The following is a 24,496-nucleotide window of genomic DNA, read 5'->3' as shown; positions in this document are numbered from 1 at the left end:
GACGATGCAGCCGAAGGCCTCATTGGTTCCTTCCCGTTTCCGCAGCTCCAAGGACCCGCAGTATAATTGGGTGAAAACCCAAGGAGTGGGCGGGACTCCAGGCTGGTTTCTGTTAATTGATTAGTCAATATCTAAGCGAGAGTTACAGGAGGCGGAAAATCTCCTACCCCATTGGCTTTGGGCTTAGCTGGGAGGCGGGACGAATTCTCGGTCCCACGAGGGGAGGTGCAGAGGAGGTACGCTGGCCACCCGGGAGCGCGGGAGTGAGGTACAGAGCCCAGCCTGCCTGACCCCCTAGATCTGTCCCAGGCGCCTCTGGTCTCGGACTTCTAGGTGCTGCGGATTTAGGGCCTAGGCCAGTGGTGGGGTCGATGTTCTCAGGATGAGATTTGGATTTCCCAAAATTAGATGGCGTCTCCGGGAAGTGCTTTGGGGATCTTAATAGTGATATCTGAGATCTTGTGAGAGGAGAGATCTTTGCTGGTAGAACTAAGTCCCTAGGTGATATTTAGGAGTCACTGGGGTGATCTCTGAAGACCTAGGGCGGTGAGCTTGAGCTGCTGGGGCTGAAATTTGGGAGTTTCAGAGGTGGCATGGATGTTGGGGCACAGAGAGCCTAAGATCTCTGGGGATGACATTTGGAAAGATGGAGTTGGAGGATGTTGTGGGACTGCTCTGGGTCTTCCCCACCCCCATTCCTGGGTTGCTATCTCTGAATCTCTGCTGGGTAGACAGTGACCCTGGCCTTGAGCTGGCTCACAAGTTCTGAAGGCCACAGGGCAAAGTTAAAGCTCTGAACAACCCGGTGCCTCCTTCCCAGGCCTGCAAGATGGAGGAAGGCGGGAACCCGGGAAGCCTGACCAAAGTGGTCCATCTACTGGTCTTGTCAGGGGCCTGGGGCATGCAAGTGTGGGTGACCTTCGTCTCAGGTAGGGACCCTTGACCTGGAGATCATGGGTGCCCGGGGTGGGGATAGGGATAAGAGGGTGACCTGGAAGTGTCCTAATAGGCGTGTGGTCCCCTGCACCCCACAGGCTTCCTGCTTTTCCGAGGCCTTCCTCGACATACCTTCGGCCTTGTACAGAGCAAACTCTTCCCTTTCTACTTTCACATCTCCATGGGCTCTGCCTTCGTCAACCTCTGCGTCTTAGCCTCACAGCATGCCTGGGCTCAGCTCACATTCTGGGAGGCCAGCCAGGTATGTGGGTTTGGGTTCCACTACCCTGGGGAGACTCACTCCCAGGACCGCATTGAGCACCTATGGCTATACCTTTGTGAGAATTAAAATGAAATCCCCCCAAAACTGACCCTTCTTCCTGGTGGATACAAAGCTGGGCTCTGGGTAATCTTGAGCAGTACACAGCCTGCACAACCATCCCCAGAAGCCCTGTCTATTCCCTGGTGTCTCTCTGCTGGCTATTACTCCCTCTCCTCCCCCAGGCTGGGCCTGTAGCCAAACTGTGGTGACTCAGCTGGGTTGGGGCACTGACCCCAGCTCATTGTTTAAAAACCAGACTGACTGGGAATTTACCGTCCCCCACCCCCATCCACACTTTTTTACCCCTAGCCGCAAGGCAAGGAACCATCTCTGTATCTAGTATTTCTCTATCCTGCCCTCCCCCTGCCCCCATTATGTCCCTCAGATATGGTTCACTGCCAGGTTTCAATAATCCCTCAGACACAGGAGGGGATTATGGGTAACTGGAACTTCGAGGACGTTTAATTCACTCCCAGTGTCAGTTTCTGGGGTCTAGGCTGGGGTCACATAGGAGATGGGCCCTAGGCATTGCCGTAAGCTGTGGTGTAAGTCACAGATGGACCTCAGATACCGTGTTGCTGTGGCTCTGGCATAGGCTGGCGGCTACAGCTCCGATTGGACTCCTAGCCTGGGAACCTTCATATGCTGTGGATTCGGCCCTAAAAAGACAAATTTTCTTCTCTAAAAAATTAAGGAGATGGGGAGTTTCCGTCGTGGCGCAGTGGTTAACAAATCCAACTAGGAACCATGAGGTTGCGGGTTCGGTCCCTGCCCTTGCTCAGTGGGTTAACGATCCGGCGTTGCCGTGAGCTGTGGTGTAGGTTGCAGACGCGGCTCGGATCCAGCGTTGCTGTGGCTCTGGCGTAGGCCGGGTGGCTACAGCTCCGATTCAACCCCTAGCCTGGGAACCTCCATATGCCGCGGGAGCGGCCCAAAGAAATAGCAAAAAGACAAAAAAAAAAAAAAATGAGATGGGCCCTGTCTTAGGCTCTCTATTTTGGGGAAATTAAAGGACAATTTTGATGCTCTGTCCCATTTCAGGGAAGAGAGGCTCTGCGGAGATATGCTCAGTTTGGGGAAACAGAGGAGGGTAGGAGACGGATGTGTTCTAGAAACTTCCAGTCAGGGTATCAGAAGAGTGGAGGCTCAGGAGGTTTAGGTGAGATAAAGGAGACAGTGATGGAGCCTTTCCTTAGAACATGCGGGTTTCAGGGTAGGAGAGTGGAGCTCAGTTTGGGTTTGGGGATGGAGGTGGGAGGCCTGGCTTTGATCCAGTGCTGTCCCCCCATTCCCTTCTGGGCCTTGAGGATGCAAAAGGACCCTCCCTAGGGCCCCTCCTGCCTTCCAGGCATGGCTTACCTTGTTCTCCCACTGCCCCACCAGCTCTGCCTGCTGCTCGTGAGCCTCACACTGGCCACCATCAACGCCCGCTGGCTGGAGCCCCGAACCACGGCCACCATGTGGGCCCTGCAGGCCATGGAGAAGGAGCGGGGCCTGGGTGGGGAGGTGCCAGGCAGCCACCAAGGCTCAGACCCCTACCGCCAGCTGCGGGGGCAGGACCCCAAGTACAGTGCCCTCCGCCAGAACTTTTTCCGCTACCATGGCTTGTCCTCCATTTGCAATCTGGGTTGCCTCCTGAGCAATGGGCTTCATCTTGCTGGCCTCGCCCTGGGCCTCAGGGGCCTCTAGCACCCACTGACTCTCTGTCTCTGCTGGGGCCCCCAAATGTCAATAAATGCTTCTTTGGAAATGACTGCTGTATTTTTCTCCAACTGGGGCTCAGGGGAAGGGGCAGGAGAAGGTAGAGCTGAGGGCTTCCGTTTCCCCACTCACGTGACATGATGATTTGGCGTGTTAGCTGTTGTAGCCCCTGAGCTCTTCCTATAATGGTGTCCATTTGTTGAGCACCTTCTGTGTGCCAGACATGGCACTAACCATTGCACATATCATATATTATTGTAAAAACAACTGGTTCTGAGCCCTGAAGGACCCCATTAACATTGGGGGTGGTTATGTGACTTGCTTTGGCTAATGAAATGTGAGCAGAGTCACAAAGAGAATTATACAAGCCAGCACAAGATATGCCACATCTTCCCTTCACTGCAAGGAATAGTGTGAGTGAGAAGCAAACCTTGGATGTTGTGTGCCGTGGAGACTAGTGGGGCTGCTTGAGCATATGCCAGCCCTTACCGACTGATGCACATCGTCTGGGTTCATCCACAGCAGCCCTTGGAGGCGGCTAATGTTCCCATGAAGCAATGGGGGCTCAAGAAGTTCAGCAAATGGCTTCAGGTGGAGTTGTTAGGAGTTGAAACCAAGCAAAGCCTGAACTATTATAACTGCAGAATCCTGCTGGCTCGAAGAAAAATCTGGGATCTCAGCTGGGCATGGAGGCCAAATTTCCTTATTGTGTGGCCTTGAGCAAGGGCCTGCCCCTCTCCAATCTCCAGTTTCTTTATTTGTGAAAGGGGGGTTAATTCCAAGTGTCCTTAAGAGGATTTGGAAAAGGGTTCTAGTCCTCTTCAGGGGCAGGTGCTGCATTTTACAACACTAATTCAGATCAGAACCCTCACACAACCCTGCGAGATGGGTACACTGAGGGACGGAGAAGATGAGGTCCAGGGAAGTGTTCTGTCCAAAGTGACAGAACTAGTGGGAGTTCTCTCGTAGATTAAGGATCTGGCGTTGCCACTGCAGCGGCTTGGGTTGTTGCTGTGGTGCTCATTGGATCCCAGGCCTGGGAATTTCCACGTGCCTCGGGCTTGCCAAAAGAAAACAAAAACCAAAGTGACACGGCTAGAAAGTGGTGGATCTGGGATTTGAACCTAGCTCCAGACTTCTCGCTCTTAGCTGCTTTGCGCAGAGTAAGACCTCTACGTCCGCTTAGTTAAAATGAAAAGTTTATTGCTGCGAGACTGACTTTCGACAGCGGGGCAGGCAGTGCGGCTTCTGCCCCTCCCCCATCTCCCCACAAGCCCCGCCCCACCCCGCGCTTCCCCTGGAGCGGCCCCTCCTCCCTCTCCTGGGCGGAGCCGGCGCGGGATCCGGGTGGCTGCGGGCAGCGGCGGCGGCGGCGGCGGCTACGGGGTCGGGGTTGCTACAGGGGCCAGACAGCAGGCAGTAGCGAGTTCGAAGGCAGAAGCTCCGCAGGCAGCGCCCTCCACGCGAGGTGACCCCCTTCAGAGGGAGCACACCCGACCCGCATCTCCACGTCCCAGCAGGTCTTGAGGGGACCGGGGCTTAGGGGGAGGGCCGGGGGCCTGAGGAACAAAAGCAGGCGGCGGGGGACGCCTCTTCCCTCTCCCCCACCCAGCTGGGCTCATCGGGGAGCGTTAATGGGACGCGGGCGGGGCAGACGGCCCAGCTGGGGACTTGAGATGGGACCATATGGTGATGGGAGGAAGCTCCTGAGCTCCTGCACCGGCTGGGGCGCCCCACGTCTACCCACGGGTGACAGGGCGGAGCCCTCCGAACCCCCCCTCACCCCACCCCGGGGTCTCTTACCTAGTGCCAGGCTTGAGGGAGTGTTGGCAGGTGGTCAGAAAGAGGTAGGACCGGCTGACAGGTGGGCTGGGGCTGGGGCTGGGGCTGGGGGTGGGGCGGGCGGGAGCCCCAGCCTGGTGGCCCTGCCCTGCATGGGGAAAGGCTTCCTGCCTCTTCTCTTCCCCTCCTTAAACTTGTTCTCCCGGAACATGGGGTGGGGCAGAGGGCTGGGCAGGAAAGGGGGGCCTGATGGGTCCTCCTTTAAAATGGAAAGAAGCCCCAGGGGTGGTTAAGAAAGAGCTTTTCCAGGGGTTTCTCTGTGAGTTGCCGTCCATTCACCCAGGACTTCTGGAACCTCCCTGGGAGGCTCAGGGAGCTGCCATGAACAGCTGGGGAAACTGAGTCCTAAGGAAGGCAATGAGGGTTGAAGGGGTGCGCTGGACCCAGATGAAGGAGCCCAGCTGTGGGGACAGAGTGCCAGGTCATGGTGGTGGCTGGGGGGATTTCCTGGGATTTGAGGACCGTTGTTCTGGCTTCTGTGGGCTGGGGCCGCAGTGAGTCAGCCCTACTGGGAGGGAGAGGGGCCCAGCCTCTTTGACAAACAGAAGGTGGCAGTATCCATTGAGGGGTAGAGCTGGGCCTTAAACCCAGGCTGTATCCACTGAAACCGCCCCTCCCCGTGGGGGTCAGGCCCATGGGAGTCAGGGAAGGGGTTAAACTTGGCTTGGGTCAGGGCAGGCAGGTGGCCAACACCTGCCAAAGTCAACACCCAGGCCCTGGTGGGGGGGGGGCGCTCTATCCAGCTGGCAGCCCCCCCATCCCAGCTCACACCTGGGCCACGCCAGCTGCTCACTCTGGGGCAAAGTCCACACCTGCACTTTCCGCAGGGTCCGGCTCCTCAGCGGCCAGGTGGGGCACCCACAATCTGGCCCTTGCATGTGTCTAACATCTCCATTTTCCAGCTGAGGACCCTGAAGCCTAGAGAGGGCAAGTGATGTATCCAGGGTCATTTGGCTTCCAAGCGGCAGAGCCGGGATTTGAGCCCAGGTTTGGTGTAGACACTAGAGCCAATCCTGGTGTTTTGTTTCCCTGTAGGGTTCCAGCCCGCCCTCCAGGAGGCTCCCTGCCAAGATGGCGTCAGCTGGAGACCCCTCGACGGGCCAGCGGGATGCAGCAGACCAGAACTTCGACTACATGTTCAAACTGCTGCTCATCGGCAACAGCAGCGTGGGCAAGACGTCCTTCCTGTTCCGATACGCCGATGACTCCTTCACACCTGCCTTCGTCAGCACCGTGGGCATCGACTTCAAGGTCAAGACTGTCTACCGCCACGACAAGAGGATCAAGCTGCAGATCTGGGTGGGCTAGGCAGCTGTCCGTGGGTCTTTGGGCCAGGCAGGCACTGGGGTTCCCCCAGGGAAGTCCAGGGGAGGGTGTAGGGCTGTGGGGAGGGATCCCAGGTGAGGGAAAGTGGCCCAGAGTCAGGGAGGGGGTTTGAGTGTGAAGAGTAGTGGCGGGGTATATCTGTGATGTGAATTCATCAGAATGGGGTGGATATGCCCCGCCCCCTGGGGTTTGAGGGGAAGATAGGACTAACCCAAGGCAGGTTAGATGTCTTGGTGACCAGTGGAGAAGAGTCTTGGTACCCTCTCAGAACAAGCTCAGGGTTGGGGGGGGCCCACTGAGCCTGCCTGCTCTTCAGAGCCATGCACCTGCTCCCAGAGGGGCTACTGGTAATGATTGTCACGGTAACAAGCACCGGGCTGTCTGCATCAAAGTGGTATCCTCTGGCCCAGGTGGTTCTTATTCATGGTCATGAAGTTGGCACTTGGAGATGAGGTCAGAGGAGCTGCTAAGTCTTTGAGAGTCCACTAACTGTTCAGACTGGGAGCCCCTCAAGGACAGGCCCATGTCTCCTCTATCAGACTAGAGATGATACAGGCAGGCCTGTGTTTCTTCCATTAGACTGGGGCTCTGAGGGCAGATCTAGGTCTTGCCTATCTGATGGGGGCTGTGAGGCTGATGCCGCCCCTTTCAGACAGGGTCCTGCAGGGGTGGGGTGGGGTGAGGATTTGAGTGGCTTCTAGATGCCTGACCCCACTGTGTGCCCAGGACACGGCGGGCCAGGAGCGCTACCGTACAATCACCACAGCCTACTACCGCGGAGCCATGGGCTTCCTGCTTATGTATGACATCGCCAACCAGGAGTCCTTTGCCGCCGTGCAGGACTGGTGAGTGCTTGGTGACCACCGAGCCTTGACCTTCACCTTCTCTCCCCCAACCCTAATCTCTGGCCTAACAGCTCTCAAATTCTGCAGGTCCACACAGATCAAGACCTACTCCTGGGACAATGCTCAGGTCATCCTCGTGGGGAACAAATGTGACCTGGAGGACGAGCGTGTTGTGCCTACTGAAGAGGGCCGGAGGCTCGCCGATGACCTTGGTTAGTGTTCAGCCTGGGCCATGGGCCCTGCACCTCCCAGAACCAAACTCCCAGCCCCAACCCCAAGTCCCAGGTAACCCTCTGCCCCTTGAAAAGCTGTCCAGAAAAATACCAACAGGTATACCACCTTCTCCATCTAATTTCATAGGATTCATCCACAGATGCCCCTTACCCCACCCCCCATCCCTGCTGCTTTCGAAACCCAGACTCAGTAAAACCATTTCTGGGAATTTATCCTACCAGCATCCACACCCGTGTTGGGAGTGGTGGGTATATCAAATTGAAGCACTGTTAGTAGGAGGGAAACCTTCCTTGGAGGCCTCCCAGATGTCTCACAGTGGGGGAAGCAGCTACATGTAAAGTATAGTCATGTGGTGGAATACTAGATAGCTGTGAAAAATGATGAGGACATTTTTTATGTTCTAGGGCATATGCTTAAGTAGAAAAGCAGACTGCAGAATAGTGGATATGGCTTCTTCCTTTAGTCCAGGGGTCAGCAAACACTTTCTTTTCTTTTTAGGGCGACACCTGTGGCATGTGGGAGTTCTCAGGATAGGGGCTGAGTCAGAGTTGCAGCTGAGGCCTGTACCACAGCCATGGCAACACCAGTTCTGAGCCACATCTGCACCCTAAGTAGACATTTTCTTTTCTTTTTTTTTTTTTTTTTTTGCTTTTTAGGCCCGCACCTGTGGCATATGGAAGTTTCCAGGCTAGGGATGGAATCAGAGCTACAGCTGCCGGCCTACGCCACAGCCATAGCAACTCGGGATCCAAGACATATCTGTGATCTATACCACAGCTCACAGCAATGCTTGATGCCCTAGCCACTGAGCGAGGCCAGGGATCAAACCTGCATCCTCATGGACACTAGTTGGATTCGTTTCTGCTGCACCACAACAGTTTTTTTTTGTTTGTTTGGTTGTTTTTTTTTTTCTTTTTAGGGCCACACCTGTGGTATATGGAGGTTCTCAGGCTAGGGATTGAATCAGAGCTGTTGCTGCTGGCCTACACCACAGCCACAGCGACGCAGGATCTGAGCCGAGTCTGCAACCTATACCACAGCTCAACAGCAGTGTCAGATCCTTAACCCGCTGAGTGAGGCCAGGGATCAAACCTGCAACCTCGTCAGATTTGTTTCCACTGCACTGCACTGCAATGGGAGCTCCTAAGCAAACATTTGGGGCTAGATAGGAAGTATTTTCAGCCCTAGAGTCTCTGTCACAATGACTTAGCTCTGCCTGAATGCAGACATAGATAATACATCAATGAATGAGCATGACTGTCTGCCAATAACATTTTATTTACAAAAATAGATGATAGGCCAGGTTTGCCCTGCGAATCACAGTTTGTCAACCCCTGCATTAGTATATAAAAAGGGTGAGAGGACTTCCTGGCTCATCTCATCAGGTTAAGAACCCAGCTAGTATCCATGAGGATGTGGGTTCCATCCCTGGCCTTGCTCAGTGGGTTAAGGATCTGGTGTTGCCATGAGCTGTGGTGTAGGTTGCAGACTCGGCTTGGATCCTGGCAGCTGCAGCTCTGACTTGACCCCTATCCTGGGAACTTCCATATGCCACAGGTGCAGCCCTAAAAAAAAAGCGGGGGTGAGAATAAGGGTATATACTTATGTTTGCTTAAAGGAGCTCTGGAAGGGATACAGGAGGAACTATAAACAGTGGTGACCGTAGGTCTGAGAGCTGGGGAGCCAGAGCACTAGGGTGGGAGGAGGGGGGACTTTTCAGTCTACATTTCTGCATCAGGTGAACGGATTATGGATTTAAAGTTTAAGCTAAAAGAAAATCTTATCCTGGACTATTCCAGTATTCTAAACCCTCCCCAGGACTTTCCTTACAGGGGACAGTGTAACCTTTATGAAGGAGGGTAGGTTAAGGACCTTGACTCTGGAGCTAGAATCCCCTCCTGTAACCCACTAGCTGTGTAACCCTGGGCACCTTGCCTACCCTCTCTGTGCTTCCATTGCTCTATCTAGGAAACAGGTGAAAACTGCATCTACTTCATAGGGCTGTTAGAAAGATTAAATAAGCAAATGTGGGCCCTGATTGAACATTAACTTGTGTTATTTCTCCACCGCTTTGTGATCTTGCACTGGTGACTTCAGCCCTCTGGGCCTGCACTTCCTCATGTGTGAAATGTAGATAATAACAGCCCCACCTCATCAGGTCGTCAGGAGGGTTCAATGAGTTATGATGGGTTGGGGGGTAGGGGGGAGAAGTTCTAACAGAGTCGGGCATACTTGTAGGTTGCGTCTAAGTGTTAGCTCACATGATTGTGAATTATTGCTGATGCCTGTATGTAAAGCCAAAAAGATTTGCTCTCTGGCCCTTTACAGAGAAAGTATTCAGACCCCTGGACCATAATGGTCCTTGTTCTATCCCACTGCCCTTTTTTTTTTTTACTATCACTTGCTGGAGACACTGCATCTTTGTTCTGTGGAATGTCTCCCATCTGGGGTTTGGGTCTGCTCCCTCGAGGTGCCATTTAACCTGGCTTCTCTGTCCCCTGTGTTTTCAGGGAACCTCAGCCTGGGTCTCATTTCCAGGTGTGCTGGGGAGTCAGGTTTTGGGGCCCAGCTGTGGACTAGAGTACTTGAGGGTGCTGCCCATATTTTGTTGCAGAAAACATCCAGTGCCCTGGGGCTAGAGAAGATTCCCACTCTGTCATTACATTTAAAATATTAGAGTACCAGAGTTCCCGTCGTGGCGCAGTGGTTAACGAATCTGACTAGGAACCATGAGGTTGCGGTTTGATCCCTGCCCTTGCTTGGTGGGTTAAGGATCCGGCGTTGCCGTGAGCTGTGGTGTAGGTTGCAGACGCGGCTCGGATCCCGCGTTGCTGTGTCTCTAGCATAGGCAGGTGGCTACAGCTCCGATTCAACCCCTAGCCTGGGAACCTCCATATGCCGTGGGAGTGGCGCAAAGAAATAGCAAAAAAAAAAAAAAAAAAATTAGAGTACCAAGGAGGAGACAGAATTCGATCCCAACTTTGTAAGAAAAAAGCCACACACATGCACATACCCCCTACAAACTGAACCCCAGCAATTGTGTATTTATATTTTAAAGAAGACTCGAGGGGAGTTCCCGTCATGGCTCAGTGGAAACAAATCTGACTAGTATCCATGAAGACACAGGTTCAATTCCCTGGCCTTGCTCAGCAGGCTAAAGATCCAGTGTTGCCATGAGCTGTGGTGTAGGTTGCAGACACGGCTCAGATCTGGCATTGCTGTGTCTGTGGTATAGGCCAGCAGCTACAGTTCCAGTTCAACCCCTAACCTGGGAACCTCCATATGCCGTGGATGTGGCCCTAAAAAGGGGAAAGAAAAAAAAAAGAAGAAGAAGACTCGAGGGAGTTCCCATTGTGGCTCAGCAGTAGTAAACCCAACTAGTAACCATGAGGATGTGGGTTTGTTCCCTGACCTTGCTCAGTGAATTAAGTCTCTGGCATTGCCATGAGCTGTGGTATAGGTCACAGACGCGGCTTGGATCACACGCTGTGGCTGTGGCTGGCAGCTGTAGCTCCAATTCAACCCTTAGTCTGAGTACTTGCATATGCTGCATGTGTGACCCTAAAAACCAAAAAAAAAAAAGGGGGGGGGGACTGGAAAGCTAAATATCAAAACACCAATAGTAACCATTTCTGGGTGATGTGGTTACACTCAGCTTCTCTCCCTGTCTTGATATTTTTCAGGAGTTTTAGTATATCCAGTGAATTTCTCCAGTGAATATTTATGATCAGGAAAAAAAGGTTCACAAAGGAAGAAAAACTCAGAATATTCGAGGCAGAGCCAGATACGATTAAGGAAATGCCAGATTTGCCTAGTAAGACAGTGATGATCACCAGGCTCAGAGTAGAGATCTACATTTGTACCTTGTCTCTGTCATCCGCCCGTCTATCCATCTGTCTGTTCATCGATCCATTCATCTGTCCATCCATCCATCCATCTCTTCATCCGTCTGTCCATCCATCTATCTGTTCATCGATCCATTCATCTGTCCATCTCTTCATCCGTCTGTCCATCCATCTACCTTTTCATCTGTCCATCAGTCCATCCATCCATCCATCCAATCAATCATTCAGTTTCCGAGTACCTGCTCTGTGCCAGGCACCAGGCTGCTATTGTGGACAAGACAGACAGAAATCCTGCCCTCGTGGCACTGGTGTTCTAGTAGCAGAGACATAGTAAAGGGATAATTGTACATGAACTAATTACAACTACATTTTTATAGTATAGCATGATAATGACAAGTGCTGGGACAGAGGCCCATTTTCCTTGTGCTATGTGTAATACAGTGGGCGTTTGTCTGAATTTCTTACCTACCTTGACAGGGATGGCAGAGGGGAACACATTGAGTACCTTTTAGGGACAGCTGCCAGCAGGCAGAACCTGAACCTTTTAAGGGTGCAGGAAGGGCTCTTATGTACATCCTTATTTGAAGGTTGATGGGCCACTTCTTATAGCCTAGGGACCTTGGGCAAGTCCCCAAACCATTTGTACCACCTCTCACCTTTGAGGGGACAGACTTTTTTTTTTTTTTTTTTTTAAGTGAGAAACAGGTGGAGTTCCCATTGTGGCACAGAGGAAACGAATTCGACTAGGAACCTTGACACTGCAGGTTCAATCCCTGGCCTCACTCAGTGGATTAAGGATCTGGCATTGCAGTGAACTGTGGTGTTGGTCACAGATGTGGCTCAGATCCTGCGTTGCTGTGGCTGTGGTGTAGGCCGGCAGCTGTAGGTCTGATTCCACCGCTTGCCTGGGAACCTCCATATGCCGTGGGTGTGGCCCTAAAAAGCAAAAAAAAAGGTTATGATGGTCACTGTGATACTAAGTATATATTCAAAACTACCTCACCATCCCCCTCCCCAGAAGTCAGCCAGCCAGCCTACCCTCCCTCCTGAGGCCCACAGTGATACAGTAGAAATATTTTTTTTTTTTTTGTCTTTTAGCTATTTCTTGGGCTGCTCCCTGCGGCATATGGAGGTTCCCAGGCTAGGGGTCTAATCAGATCTGTAGCCGCCGGCCTAAGCCAGAGCCACAGCAACTCAGAATCCGAGCCGCGTCTGCAACCTACACCACAGCTCACGGCAATGCCGGATCGTTAACCCACTGAGCAGGGGCAGGGACCGAACCCGCAACCTCATGGTTCCTAGTCAGATTCATTAACCACTGTGCCACGACGGCAACTCCTTTTTTTAAGTTTTTTTTTTTTTTTTGAAATGTTTATCATTAGTCCAACCAGGCAGCCTGGGTATGTTACTTATGTGACTTTACATGAGTAACTTTGCGTCAGTGTGCCTCAGTTTCCCCATCTGTAAAATGGGCTATAATAGGAGTTCCCTGGTGGCTCAGCAGGTCAGGGATCTGGCATTGTCACTGCTGTGGCTCAGGTCACCACTCTGATGTGGGTTCAGTCCCTGGCCCCAGAACTCCCACATGCTGAGCTCACAGCCCAAAAAAAGAGGGGGGCTATAATAGTATAAATCTCAGAGCATCATTAAATGGTTTAATTTATGTACAGTGCTTAGAAAAGTGCCTGCTACATATATTATGACATAAATACTGCCTATTATTAGTAGTATTACTACCATTTTTAGTACGTTCTGTAGGCCAAGAACTGTGCATTGTTTGCTCTCTACCAACTCTGTGAAACTTGCCGTTATCTGCCTGACAGAGATTGCAAACTAGTAGCCCCTGGGCCGAAGCCAGTCTTCAGTCAGTGCTCAGCCCTCTGCTTTATTTGATCTGGAGCGCATTTTCCAGAACATGTGAAATACTTGGCTTCCTTTAAAAATCTCACATAAGGAGTTCCTTTTGTGGCTTAGTGGGCTGAGAACCCAACATAGTATCTGTGAGGATGCGTGTTTGATCCCCGGCCTCACTCAGTGGATTTAAGGATCTGGCATTGCTGCAAGCTGCAGCATAGGTCACAGATGCAGCTTGGATCTGGTGTTGCCATGGTTGTGGTGTAGGCCTGCAACTGCAGCTCTGATTTGATCCCTAGCCTGGGAACTTCCATATACTGCAGGTGTGGCCCTAAAAAGAAAGAAGAACCGAAAAGTCCTCATGAATATATGGCTTTGTAGGCACCCTGGCTGTGCCTTCCTGTGCAGGAGAGATTGGATAGAAGATGAGCCCCACTCACCCAGGGGCACCCCCACACCCTCTGGACAGTGTTACTACTACCTGGACTCTTGCCATCTCTGCCTTGTGACAAAGATGTACAAGGTAGTCCAGGCAAGGGCTGCTGCCAGAGCTTATCAGCATTAGTGGCATCATTGTTCCCACTTTACAGACAAGCAAACTGAGGCTTAGAGAGACGAACGCCCTCAGTCAAGGTTCCACAGCTGCACAAAGGGCAGAACCATGCTTGGAACCCAGGTTCAGGTGATGCCGGAGCTCTGCCCCCTGGGGTCTCACAGATATTCCCACCTTATATCCCTGCAGGTTTCGAGTTCTTTGAGGCCAGCGCCAAGGAGAACATCAACGTGAAGCAGGTCTTTGAGCGCCTGGTGGACATCATCTGCGAGAAGATGAATGAGTCCCTGGAACCTAGTTCCAGCCCAGGCAGCAATGGGAAAGGCCCCACCTTGGGGGATGCCCCACCCCCACAGCCCAGTGGCTGCAGCTGCTAGAGATGGTCCCCAAACCCCATCCACCACCCCACCTGCCTCGGCAGGGACTGTGACTGAGGCATGAGCCACAAGCCCTGTTTCCTAGCTCAGGGCACCCCCTCCCCTCCCATCAGCCACCCCCCAACTCCCGCATGGCTCATTCTCTGGCCATGGCTGCCAGCCTGCCCAAGCAGCCCCTGTCACAGGCTGCAGACCCTGGGGACTCTGCATAGCAGGCAGGGTCTGGGGAGAGGGGTGTGCACGAGCTTGCTGCTTTCAGGCATTTTAATGGGGGTCGTGCGGGCAGCGTGGCCCACCCTGACTGGTGGAGGAGGGCATCCACAGTGCCTTCTGGGTCTGAACCACTGTCCACATCCATCCTGTGTCAGGCATTGCTTGGAGTTCATGTGCTGGCCAAAGGTGGCCTTCTTTTCCCTCGGGCAATGGGAGTCCTCAGAGTTCATCCCCGGAGGTGTGGAAAGAAGCTCTTTTCTCAGGGTCGCCCAGCCTGCCTGCAAACCTTCTCAGACCTCAAGTGTCCAAGACCCCTCTCTTCTGGCCTGCAGATCCTCTGCCTGTGAAAGTAGTATTAAAGCAGCTTTTCCCGTTGCAAAGAAACAGGGAGTCAGGACCCGCCCCCCTGCCAGCTTCAGGGACCCCAAAGTGCCTTCTGAGCTTCCGCAGAATTCCACATCACCCATGACTCCACCACTGTCAGCTGATTCCCTGCATCCCTGTTCCAGAATTGAATTCTGGAACTATGAGCTGCATCAGGCTGGGCAGAGAAGCACCCAACCCCTAGTATGTCTGCTGGGGACTTTTTCCCAGGAGTTAATTCAGAGCCAGGAGCCTGGGCTCTCCTGCTCAGACCTGCCTCCCGAGGGGCCTTGTTTGGCTGGTAATGTTTTAAGCAAGGTCTTTCCACATCTGTCATCCTGCTAGCAAAGGAAATTGAGCAATGTTCCTGTAGCCTGTGCTGGCTGGCGACTTTCCAATGTGGGGGCTACTTGGGCTCCTCCCACTTCAAGACCAAGTGTTGGCTTCTCCCCTCCCCCGCCTCCAGCCATATCATCGCTGGGGGTCCTGTGACATCTTCTGCCAGTGGAGGAATCACTCTAAAGAATGCTTTAGAGGGGTTGGGCCAGAAGAGTGAGAAGGCAGGGTTAGGTAACTGCTGTTGCCACTTGCATTTCCCAGATGCAGCTTGGGAGCGGCAGGCTGATGGGGGATGGGCAGGGACCAGTCTCCCTGGTTGAGGCACTAGCAGGGAGCCCACCAGTTTGGGGTCCCCTGCTACCAGGGGCTCCTGCTGGGAGGTGATGTGTGGTTTGGTGATCTACAGCTTGACACCACCCCCTCCAGCTTCCATCCTCAGCTCAGTGGCCCTTTCTGCCTAGCAGAGTCCAAACCTTGTGACATGGCACCTCTTTGTGTCCTGGAACACTGATGCTCCAGAATTTGACAGACACTGTGAGGGCAAACAAAGCGTGCGGTCTGTGTTCCCTGCTTCAGTCTCCCAGTCCTCGCTGCCAAAAAACGACTTCCTGTAGCCTTCAAGATCTCAGCTGCCTCCTTCCAGGAGCAGGGAAGGGCTGGTTCAAGTTTAACATAGCTCTTACCTTTGTGGAAGCTGGAGTTTAAATTTATTTCTGGAGGGCCCTGTTCACCCCAAACTAGGGGCTGCCCTTGGAGCTTCCAAGTGAGAATATCTTTGTATATTAACAAATTAGACTGAGGGGAAACAGACAAGTTCTTGGAAATGCAACACATGAGAGTATCTGTAGGTTGGGGCAGGAGTCAGAAACGAGAGTTGCTTTAATATAAAAGAAATGAAAGCAGCTACAAAAATTCTTCTAGAAATGCACCATGGCCTGTCAAGTTTCTATTGGCCAGCTGTTTTCCTTTAACTGCTGCCAGAAAAAAAGATGGGGCAGAGTGCCAATAACTGAGGGTCGAGCTGATTTGTCATTGCCTGTGTGATAAAAGACAGCTTTGGCTGCATCTTATACCTGACCTGGCCTAAGTTTTCTGTTTACACAAAATGTTTCAACAGTTCAGCTTCAACGGAGACAGCTGTCTCTGGGTTCTCTCAAGACAGAATAATTTAGGAAATTTTTCGTTGTTGGTTTCTTCTAAAACTAGTATGTTTTACTTTTATGATGTTTTGAGGGAAGTTTTAACTCCTGATGGTCTCTGGGTAACTGAAACTGATGTCTTGGAAGATCACTGAGGGGTGGGGAAGGGGGACTATGGAAGTTTGTTGAGTTTACAAACAAACATTGAACCAAAGGCTGTGGGAAAACAGCTTCCCAGCCCCAGGGAGGCTCGGATCTGGGGTGGTCACTTGAAGCTGTATCCTGCAACCATGCTGTGCCTTCTTACCATTTGCTTTTAGTAACTTATCTTTCCATTGGCAGTTTCAATGGGAAATTGCCATGGCTGCCATTTGGGGATTGGAGTTGTGCTTTTTTTTTCCCCTTTATTTCTTTGGCTTCTCTCCTATTCCACTGAACAAAGCAAGTAAGGGGGGAAATTGGGCCTCAGTGTTGAATTGCTAATTCCCCTACCTAGCTTCTCCCCAGGGATCCAAAAATCACTCCAGGGAGCTAGCTCTGGACCTGGTCATTTTTATCCTGGTTGTGATTTTGTGTAAGCCCTTCTTTGATGTACACTCGAAGAGATGTGCACTTGTCACTATAAGAAAAAATATTAAAATCGAAACGCCCAGAGGCAATTGTTCTTTAATTTCCGTTAGTGAAATGCGGTTTCCAGGAAGAGGGCGGTTGAATCACAGCCAAGTAGATAGTTGGTTGAGGGCCATGTGTCGTGCTGCAGAACCCAGGTCAAGCCAGGGAAGCTCAGCTCTCGGGCTACCTCTAGCTGAGCCTCATGGCCACCACCCTGGCCCTGGAAAGTTCCGCCACTTAGAGGGCAAGGAGGAGGATGTTGCCGCAACTGATTCTAATAAAGTCTGTTCTCCTGACGGCCGCCAGAGGGCGCCAGTGAGTACCTGAGTCAGGTCCCGTCCTTAGCGTTTTGGGAACCCTCCATGGCTCCCACGGGGCTCAGAGTAAATGCCTAAGTCTTCCTTGCAACCCACAAGGCCCTGCATGGTCTGGGCTGTCACTCCTGCCACTCGCCCCTCACACTTGCTGTGCCACCACTTATGCTATTTGAACACCTTAGGCCCCTGCCTCAGGGCCTTTGCACTGGCTGTTTCCACTGCCTGGAGTCACATGGCTCCGCTCATTCACTCCCTCTTTCAGGTCTTTGTACAATTCTCACCTTCTTGTTGACTCACCTCCCTCCCCAACCCCCTGGTTAGTACTGCAACCCTTCCTCCAGCATTTCTTTTTTTCTTTTTTTTGCTTTCCCCTCCAGCATTTCTGATGTCTCTTTCCCTGTGTCCTCCTTTAGCTCCCAGAATCTAAACTACTATATAATTTACTCATTTAACTTAAGGTGTCTCCCCTACATCAGCACCTCAAATGCAGAAAATTTTAATTTTTTGCTGCTATACCCAGTTCTTTCCTGGCTGATACAATAAACAAAAAACAAAAAACAAAACAAAAACACCAATAGGTTTAGAGGAAAAAGGTGAAAACAAATGAAATATATATAAATAAAATAAATATGAACTATTTTTAAAACGTTGAAATCAAATTGTAGGTAATTCCAAAAATAAATTTGGACATTGGAACTTTAAAAAAAAGAAAATACTTATAAAATACAGGAGTTCCTGTTGTGGCTCAGCGGGTTAAGAGCGGGTTCCATTGCTGGCTTGCTCAGTGGGTTATGGAGTCCCCACATGCTTTGACATAGGTTGCAGATGCATCTGGGATCTGGCATTGCTGTGTCTGTGGTGTAGGTCAGCAGCTACAGCTCCAATTTGATCCCTAGACTGGAAGCTTCCATATGCTGCAGGTGTGGCCATAAAAAGAAAAGAAAAGAAAAAAAAATATATATATACACACACACATAATATTACATATAATAATAGACAATATGTTTAAAATGAAATAAAATTATGTATAATTCCAACAATAAATGTGGGCCTTGGAAATTTTTAAAAAAGGAAATATTTACTCTTTGTCCCTCATTCTTGGCCACAACTCCTAAAACACTTGGAATCTCTGGAGTGCTAAGAGTGTCTTTTGTATATGAATGAGAAGACGACCTAGGTGGGGTCCCCTAGGTAGCTTCAGGATGAGGACTAATCACCAGAAAGACAAGCCATGATTAGAGTGTTGAAACTATCAGCCCTGGCCCCTGGGAAGGGGGCTCTAGGGAGGAAAGAGGGGCTGGAGATTGAGTTAAGCACCAGAGGTCAGTGGTTTGATCAACCATGCCTATGTAATGAAACCTCCATAAAAACCCTGAACAATATGATTCAAAGAGATTCCAGGAGTTCCCTGGTGGTTCAGTGGGTTAAGGATCTGGCATTGTTACTGCTGTGGTGCAGGTTTGATCACTGGCCCAGGAATTTCTGCATGCTGTGGGCGTAGCCAAAAATATATTTAAAATTTTTTTCTTTGTCTTTTTTAGGGCTGCACCTGTGGCATATGGAAATTCCTGGGCTAGGAGTCGAATCGAAGCTGCAGCCAATGGCTTATGCCACAGCCACGGCAATGCCAGATCTGAGCTACATCTGCAACCTATACCACAGTTCATGGGCCATACTGGATCCTTAACCCACTGAGCGAGGCCAGGACTCAAACCTACATCCTCATGGATACAAGTCAGATTCTTAACCTGCTGAGCCTCAACAGGAACTCCTAAAAATTTTTTTTTAAACACCATTTTGATCGTGTTTGTCTTTTAATTAATTAATTAATTAATTAATTTTGCTTTTTAGGGCTATGCCCCGGCATATGGAGGTTCCTAGGCTAGGGGTCGAATTGGAGCTACAGCTGCCAGCCTACACCACAGCTCACGGCAACGCCAGATCCTTAACCACTGAGTGAGGCCATGAATCGAACCAGCAACCTCATGGTTCCTAGTTGGATTCATTTCCACTGCGCCATAATGGAAACTCCTAAAAAAATTTTTTAAAAAGAGAGATTCCAGTTTGATGAACACACTGGTGTGCTGGGATGGTGTGCCAGAGAGGGAATGAAGCTCAGTGTTGCTTCCCCATACCTCGTCCCATGCATCTCTCCCATTTGAGCTATATCCTTGGTAACAGTCAAGCAGTTTCCTGAGTTCTGTGAGTTATTCCTGAAGGGAGGGGAGATTGTGGGAACCCCCTGAGCTTACAGCCAAGTCAGAGAGAAGTCTGGGTACCCAATACTTGTGCCTGACATCAGAGGTGGGGTCAGTCTTGTGCAACTGAGCCCTTAAACTGTGGCATCTGCACAAATTCTGGGTAGTGGCAGAATTCAGTTGAACTATAGGCCACCCAGTTGGTGCCCGTAGACAATTTTTTGGTGTATTAAACACCCACACATTTGGTGTTAGAAGCATTGTGTGTAAAAACAGTTCATTTCTTTTTTGCCCCCAGTTTTATCAAGATATAATTGCATATAGCTCTGTATAAATTTAAGGCATATAACATAGTGATTTGATTTCTATACATCATGAAGTGATTACCAAAAAAAGTTTAGTGAACATCAATCTCATATAGACACAAAAATTCAATAAATAGAAATTAATAACAAAAAATTTTAAATTTTAAAATAGAAAAAATTTTCCTTGTGATAAAAACTCTTAGGATTTACTTTTTTTAGCAACTCTCACATATGACAAACAGCAGTGTTAATTATATTTATCATGTTGTACATTCATCCTTAATTTTTTTTTTTTTTGTCTTTTTAGAGCCTTACCTGCAGCATATGAAAGTTCCCAGGCTAGGAGTTGAATTGGAGCTGATGTTGCCAACCTATACCACAGCCACAGCAACTCGAGATCCAAGCTTCATCTGCAATTTACACCACAGCTCATGGCAATACCGGATCCTTAACCCACTGAGAGAGGCCAGGGATCAAACCTCCTACAGATACTAGTCAGGTCCATTTCCACTGCACCACAATGGGAACTCAAAGTATTTTTTATCTTATAACTGGGATTTTGCACTAATTGACTGCCTTTATCCAATTCCCCTTCCCCCTCATTCCCTGCCTTTTGAAACCGCAAACCTGATCTCTTTTTGTATGATTTTGTTTGTCTTTTTGAAGCATAATCGACCTACAACGCTATGTTAGTTTCCGTTACACAACATAGTGGTTTGATATTTCTATACATTTCAAAATGATCACCACAAGTCTAGTTACCATCTGTCACCATACAAAGATATTACACAATTATTGATGATATTCCCCCCAACACTGTACATTTCACACCCCTGACTCATTTATTTTGCAACTGGGAGTTTTTTCCTCTTAGTCTCCCTCACCTATTCCTCTTCTCCTCCAACCCCTCTCCCCTCTGGCAACCACCTGTTTGCTCTCTGTATCTATGTCTCTCTTTCAGTTTTGTTATGTTTTTGTTTTTTCATTTCTGGCTGCCCTGTGGCATGTGAAGTTCCCAGGCCAGGGATCAGATTGGAGCCACAGTCCCCACCTAAGCTGTGGGTGCAGAAACACTGGATCCTTAATCCACGTGCCAGGCTGAAGATCAAACCCAAATCCTAGTGCTCCCAAGACACTATTGATCCTGCTGTGGCACAGCAGGATCTCCTGTTCTGCTATGTTTGGAAAAAATAGTCCAGGAGTTTCCACTGTGGGACCCGGGGGTAATGATCTGGCTTGCCTCTGTGGAGACGCCGGTTCAATCCCTGGGCTGGTGCAGTGGGTTACGGATCCAGTGTTGCTGCAGCTGTGGCACAGGTTGCAGCTGCAGTTTAGATGTGATCCCTGGCCGGGGAATTTCCATATGCCATGGGAGCAGTCAAAACAGAAAGAAAGAAAGAAAAAAGAAAAAAACTGTTCATTTCTGACATATAGCAGGCACCCGAGAGATATTTGTTGAATGAATGCATGAGCTGCACAGCCCAAGAGTGAGCTAAGCCCAAGGACTTGCTTATGTCTCAGGATTAGTCATGGCTTCTCTCTGCAGCCTTGCCCACATGAGCTTGTCCCCTCTGAACTAGGTGAGCTTTAGTGGAGCTGTTCTCTCCCAGTTAATGCGTCCAAAGTCTCAAAATCAAGCCTCATTGGTCAGCTGGGGCACCCACACCCATGTCTGAACCAATGACTGAGGTCGGAAAAATGGAACATGCTGATTGGCCCACTAAGCTCACGTGCCTGCCCCTGGTTTAGAGGCAGAAATTGGAGAGTTGGGCTGGTTCCAGAGAAAACTAGGTGTGCTTCCGCCAGACGTGGGAGATAATTGCAGGAATAGCGATTATAAGATGTGCCCATTTTATCTTCCTTAACCTCATTCCAAAAGCAAGATGGCAGAATTTGATAAACCACTATTTTGCAGTCCCCAGTGAAAGAACTGATTCAGGCTGTTATGATCTTTGGATGAAGCCCTTATTGATTCTCAGTCATGACCATGGCCACCGCTTGTAATCACCTGGGTAAATGTTTAGAGTCCCCATGCCCAGCCTATGACACAATCCAATTAAATAAGAAGATGGGGAGATGATGTGCAGGTTTGGGTGTCTTGTTAAAACTCCCAGGGGGTTCTAATGTTAAGTCAGGGCTGAGAACAAGTGACCAACAGGAATATGGGGGCGAGAGGAACAAGATAAAGGGACCACGAGAAGCAAGCAGCATATCCAGAAGGTGTGGGATTCCCTCGGGATTTCATACTTTTCCTACAACAAATCTAAGGTAGGCGGGGTTGAGGAAGAGGAGGAAGGAAGCAGAGTAGTGGTTCTTAAAGTGTGTTCCCCATATCAGCAGCCTTGCCTGGGAACTTGTTAGGAATGCAGATTCCTGACTCCTCTTTCCAGAGTCAGAAGCTCTGGGAGTGGGGTCCAGACACCTGAGCCTTAACAGAACATCAGGAGGGTTCTAATGCATTTTCTAATTTGAGAACCACTGCATTAGAATAAAAGGAACTTAGGACACATGAAAAAATGTTGAGACTGTGTTGGACCCAATTCAAAGAAACCATCAGCAGATGAATGGATTGAGAAGATGTGGTACACATGCATAATGGAATACTACTCAGCCATAAGAGAGAATGAAATTTTGTTTTGCAGCACCATGGATGGACTTGGAGCGCATTATGCTAAGTGAAATAAATCACATGAAAAAAGCAAATACTGTATAGTCTCAGGAGTTCACTGGTGGGCTAGTGGTTAGGATTCAGCCCTTTTACCACTGCAGCTAGGGTTTAGTCCTTGGTCTGGGAACAGAGATCCCACATCAGTTTGCCTGACACTGTGCCCCCCCCCCAAAAAAAATACTGTATGATATCACTTATATATGAAATCTAGAAAATACAATGGGAGTTCCCGTTGTGGCTCAGTGGTTAACGAATCTGACTAGGAACCATGAGGTTGCGAGTTCGATCCCTGGCCTTGCTCAGTGGGTTAACGATCTGGCGTTGCCGTGAGCTGTGGTGTAGGTTGCAGACACGGCTCAGATCCCACATTGCTGTGGCTGAGGTGTAGGCTGGAGGTGTAGGCCGGCAGCTGTAACTCCGATTAGACCCCTAGCCTGGGAACTTCCATATGCTGCCCGAGAAGCCCTAGGAAAGGCAAAAAGACAATAAATAAATAAATAAATAAATAAATAAATAAATAAATAAATAAATAAATAAATAAAATAAAATAAAAAATACAACAAACTAGTGAATATAGCAAAAAAGAAGCAGACTCACAGACATGGAAAACACACTAGTGGTTATTACCAGTGGGGAGGGGGAAGAGGAGATGAGCAAGCTAGGAGTAGGGGAGTGAGATGTACACACTATTAGGTGTAAAATAAGCTACAAGGATCTACTGCACAACACAGGAAATGTAGCCGATATTTTATAATTACTATAATGGAGCATAACCTTTAAAAATTGTGAATCACTATATTATATACCTGTAACATATAATATACATCAACTAAACTTCAATAAAAAATTAAAATTAGGGAGTTCCTGCTGCAACACAGTATATTCAGATCTGACATTGTCTCTGCAGCAGCTCAGGTTCAATCCCTGGGTTAAGGATCTGGAGTTGCCACAGCTGTGAAGTGGGTCACAGCTGCCACTTGGATTTGATCCCTGGCCTGGGAACTTCCGTATGCTGCTGGTGGGGCCAAAAAATAATAATAGTAATAATTAAATTAAAAATTAGAAACCAAAAATAGATATTTTTGAGCCAATCAGGAAAATTCAACTATGGCCTGGTTTTTGGGGTTTTGGTTTGTTTTTTTTTTTATTTTCCCACTGTACAGCAAGGGGGTCAGGTTATCCTTACATGTATACATTACAATTATATTTTTCCCCCGGGTTTTGGTTTTTCTATGGCCACACCTGAGGCATATGGAAGTTCCCAGGCCAGGGATTGAATCAGACATATGTCATATCCGCAACACTGTATCCTTTAACCCACTGTGCTAGGGGTGGAATTTGTGGCTCTGGCCCTGCAGAGACCTGAGATGCTTCAGTTGGATTCCTAACCCACTGCGCCACAGCAGGAATTTCCTAGCCCGGGTTTTGAGTGATGGCAAGGAATGGCTATTAATTATCATGGGTGTCCATTTGGGCTTCTGTAACAGTATAGACTGAGTGGTTCATAAACAACAGACATTTCTCATAGTTCTGCAGGCTGGGAAGTTCAAGATCAAAGCACAGGCAGCTTCAGTGTCTGGTGAGGACTGGTTTCTTGGCTCATAGATAGCTGTTTTTTCGGTGTTCTCTCACTGGTGGCAAGAGAGAGGGAGCTCGCTAGAGGATCTCTCTCTCTCTTTTTTTTGTCTTTTTAGGGCCACACCTGCGGCATATGGAAGTTCCCAGGCTAGGGGTCAAATCAGAGCTGCAGCTACTGGCCTACACCACAGCCACAGCAACGCCAGATCTGAGCCACATCTGTGATCTTATGCTGCAGCTTGCATCAGTGCCAGATGCTTAACCCCCTGAGCGAGGTCAGGGATAGAACCCACATCCATATAGATACCTGTCAGGTCGCTAACTGGCTGAGCCAAAACAGGAACTTGTTTTCTTGTGAACATTTAAATTTTTTCACAAAATAATTTATAAAGCAGTACAGTTTATTTTCTTTTTATTTATTTATTTGCTTTTTAGGGCCGCACCTGTGGCATATGGAGGTTCCCAGGCTAGGGGTCTAATCGGAGCTGCAGCTGCCTGCCTACACCACAACCACAGCAATGCGGTATCTGAGCTGCATCTGCAACCCACACCACAGCTCATGTCAATGTTGGATCCCCCACCCACTGAGCGAGGCCAGGGATCGAACCTGCATCCTCATGGATGCTAATCAGATTCATTTCCCCTGTGCCAAAATGGGAACTCCCAAACAGGACAGATTAATGAGAAGGAAAGCATGTCATCCCATTCAGGTACTTAGAATTAAAATCAGCAGGGAGCCCCTGCTGTGGCACAGTGGGTTAAGGACCTGACATTGCAGCAGCTGTGGCATAGGTCGGTCACAGCTGCGGCTCAGATTTGGTCCCTGACTTCCATATGCTTTTGGTGGATGTGGCCAAGAAAGAAAAAAATAATAATAAAAAAATTAAATATAAAATAAAATAAAATCATTGACAGCCGGCATGAAAAAT

At 49.5% G+C, this 24,496-nt stretch overlaps 2 protein-coding genes across 5 annotated transcripts; both read left to right on the top strand.

The window, feature by feature from the left end:
* Positions 1 to 187: 187 nt before the first annotated feature.
* TMEM205 (transmembrane protein 205) lies at positions 188 to 3,011 on the top strand. 3 transcript variants are annotated; one of them, XM_047777125.1, is made up of 4 exons: positions 188 to 236; positions 821 to 929; positions 1,035 to 1,198; positions 2,642 to 3,011. In XM_047777125.1, exons 2-4 carry the CDS (start codon positions 830 to 832, stop codon positions 2,945 to 2,947), a joined length of 570 nt encoding a protein of 189 aa, XP_047633081.1. In that variant the 5' UTR covers positions 188 to 236; positions 821 to 829; the 3' UTR covers positions 2,948 to 3,011. The 3 variants fall into 3 exon arrangements, with proteins under 3 accessions (XP_047633081.1, XP_047633080.1, XP_047633082.1); XM_047777124.1 differs by having other exon boundaries at positions 212 to 268; XM_047777126.1 differs by lacking the exon at positions 188 to 236 and adding an exon at positions 310 to 333.
* RAB3D (RAB3D, member RAS oncogene family) lies at positions 212 to 16,543 on the top strand. 2 transcript variants are annotated; one of them, XM_047777123.1, is made up of 5 exons: positions 212 to 268; positions 5,837 to 6,100; positions 6,854 to 6,972; positions 7,060 to 7,184; positions 13,648 to 16,543. In XM_047777123.1, the coding sequence occupies exons 2-5, from the start codon at positions 5,873 to 5,875 to the stop codon at positions 13,833 to 13,835; spliced, it is 660 nt and encodes a 219-aa protein (XP_047633079.1). In that variant the 5' UTR covers positions 212 to 268; positions 5,837 to 5,872; the 3' UTR covers positions 13,836 to 16,543. The 2 variants fall into 2 exon arrangements, with proteins under 2 accessions (XP_047633079.1, XP_047633078.1); XM_047777122.1 differs by lacking the exon at positions 212 to 268 and adding an exon at positions 4,300 to 4,479.
* Positions 16,544 to 24,496: the final 7,953 nt, after the last annotated feature.

This window comes from Phacochoerus africanus, chromosome 4, assembly GCF_016906955.1.
Source record: "Phacochoerus africanus isolate WHEZ1 chromosome 4, ROS_Pafr_v1, whole genome shotgun sequence".
Lineage (NCBI taxonomy): Eukaryota > Metazoa > Chordata > Mammalia > Artiodactyla > Suidae > Phacochoerus > Phacochoerus africanus.
This window is presented reverse-complemented; position numbering and strand designations above follow the sequence as displayed.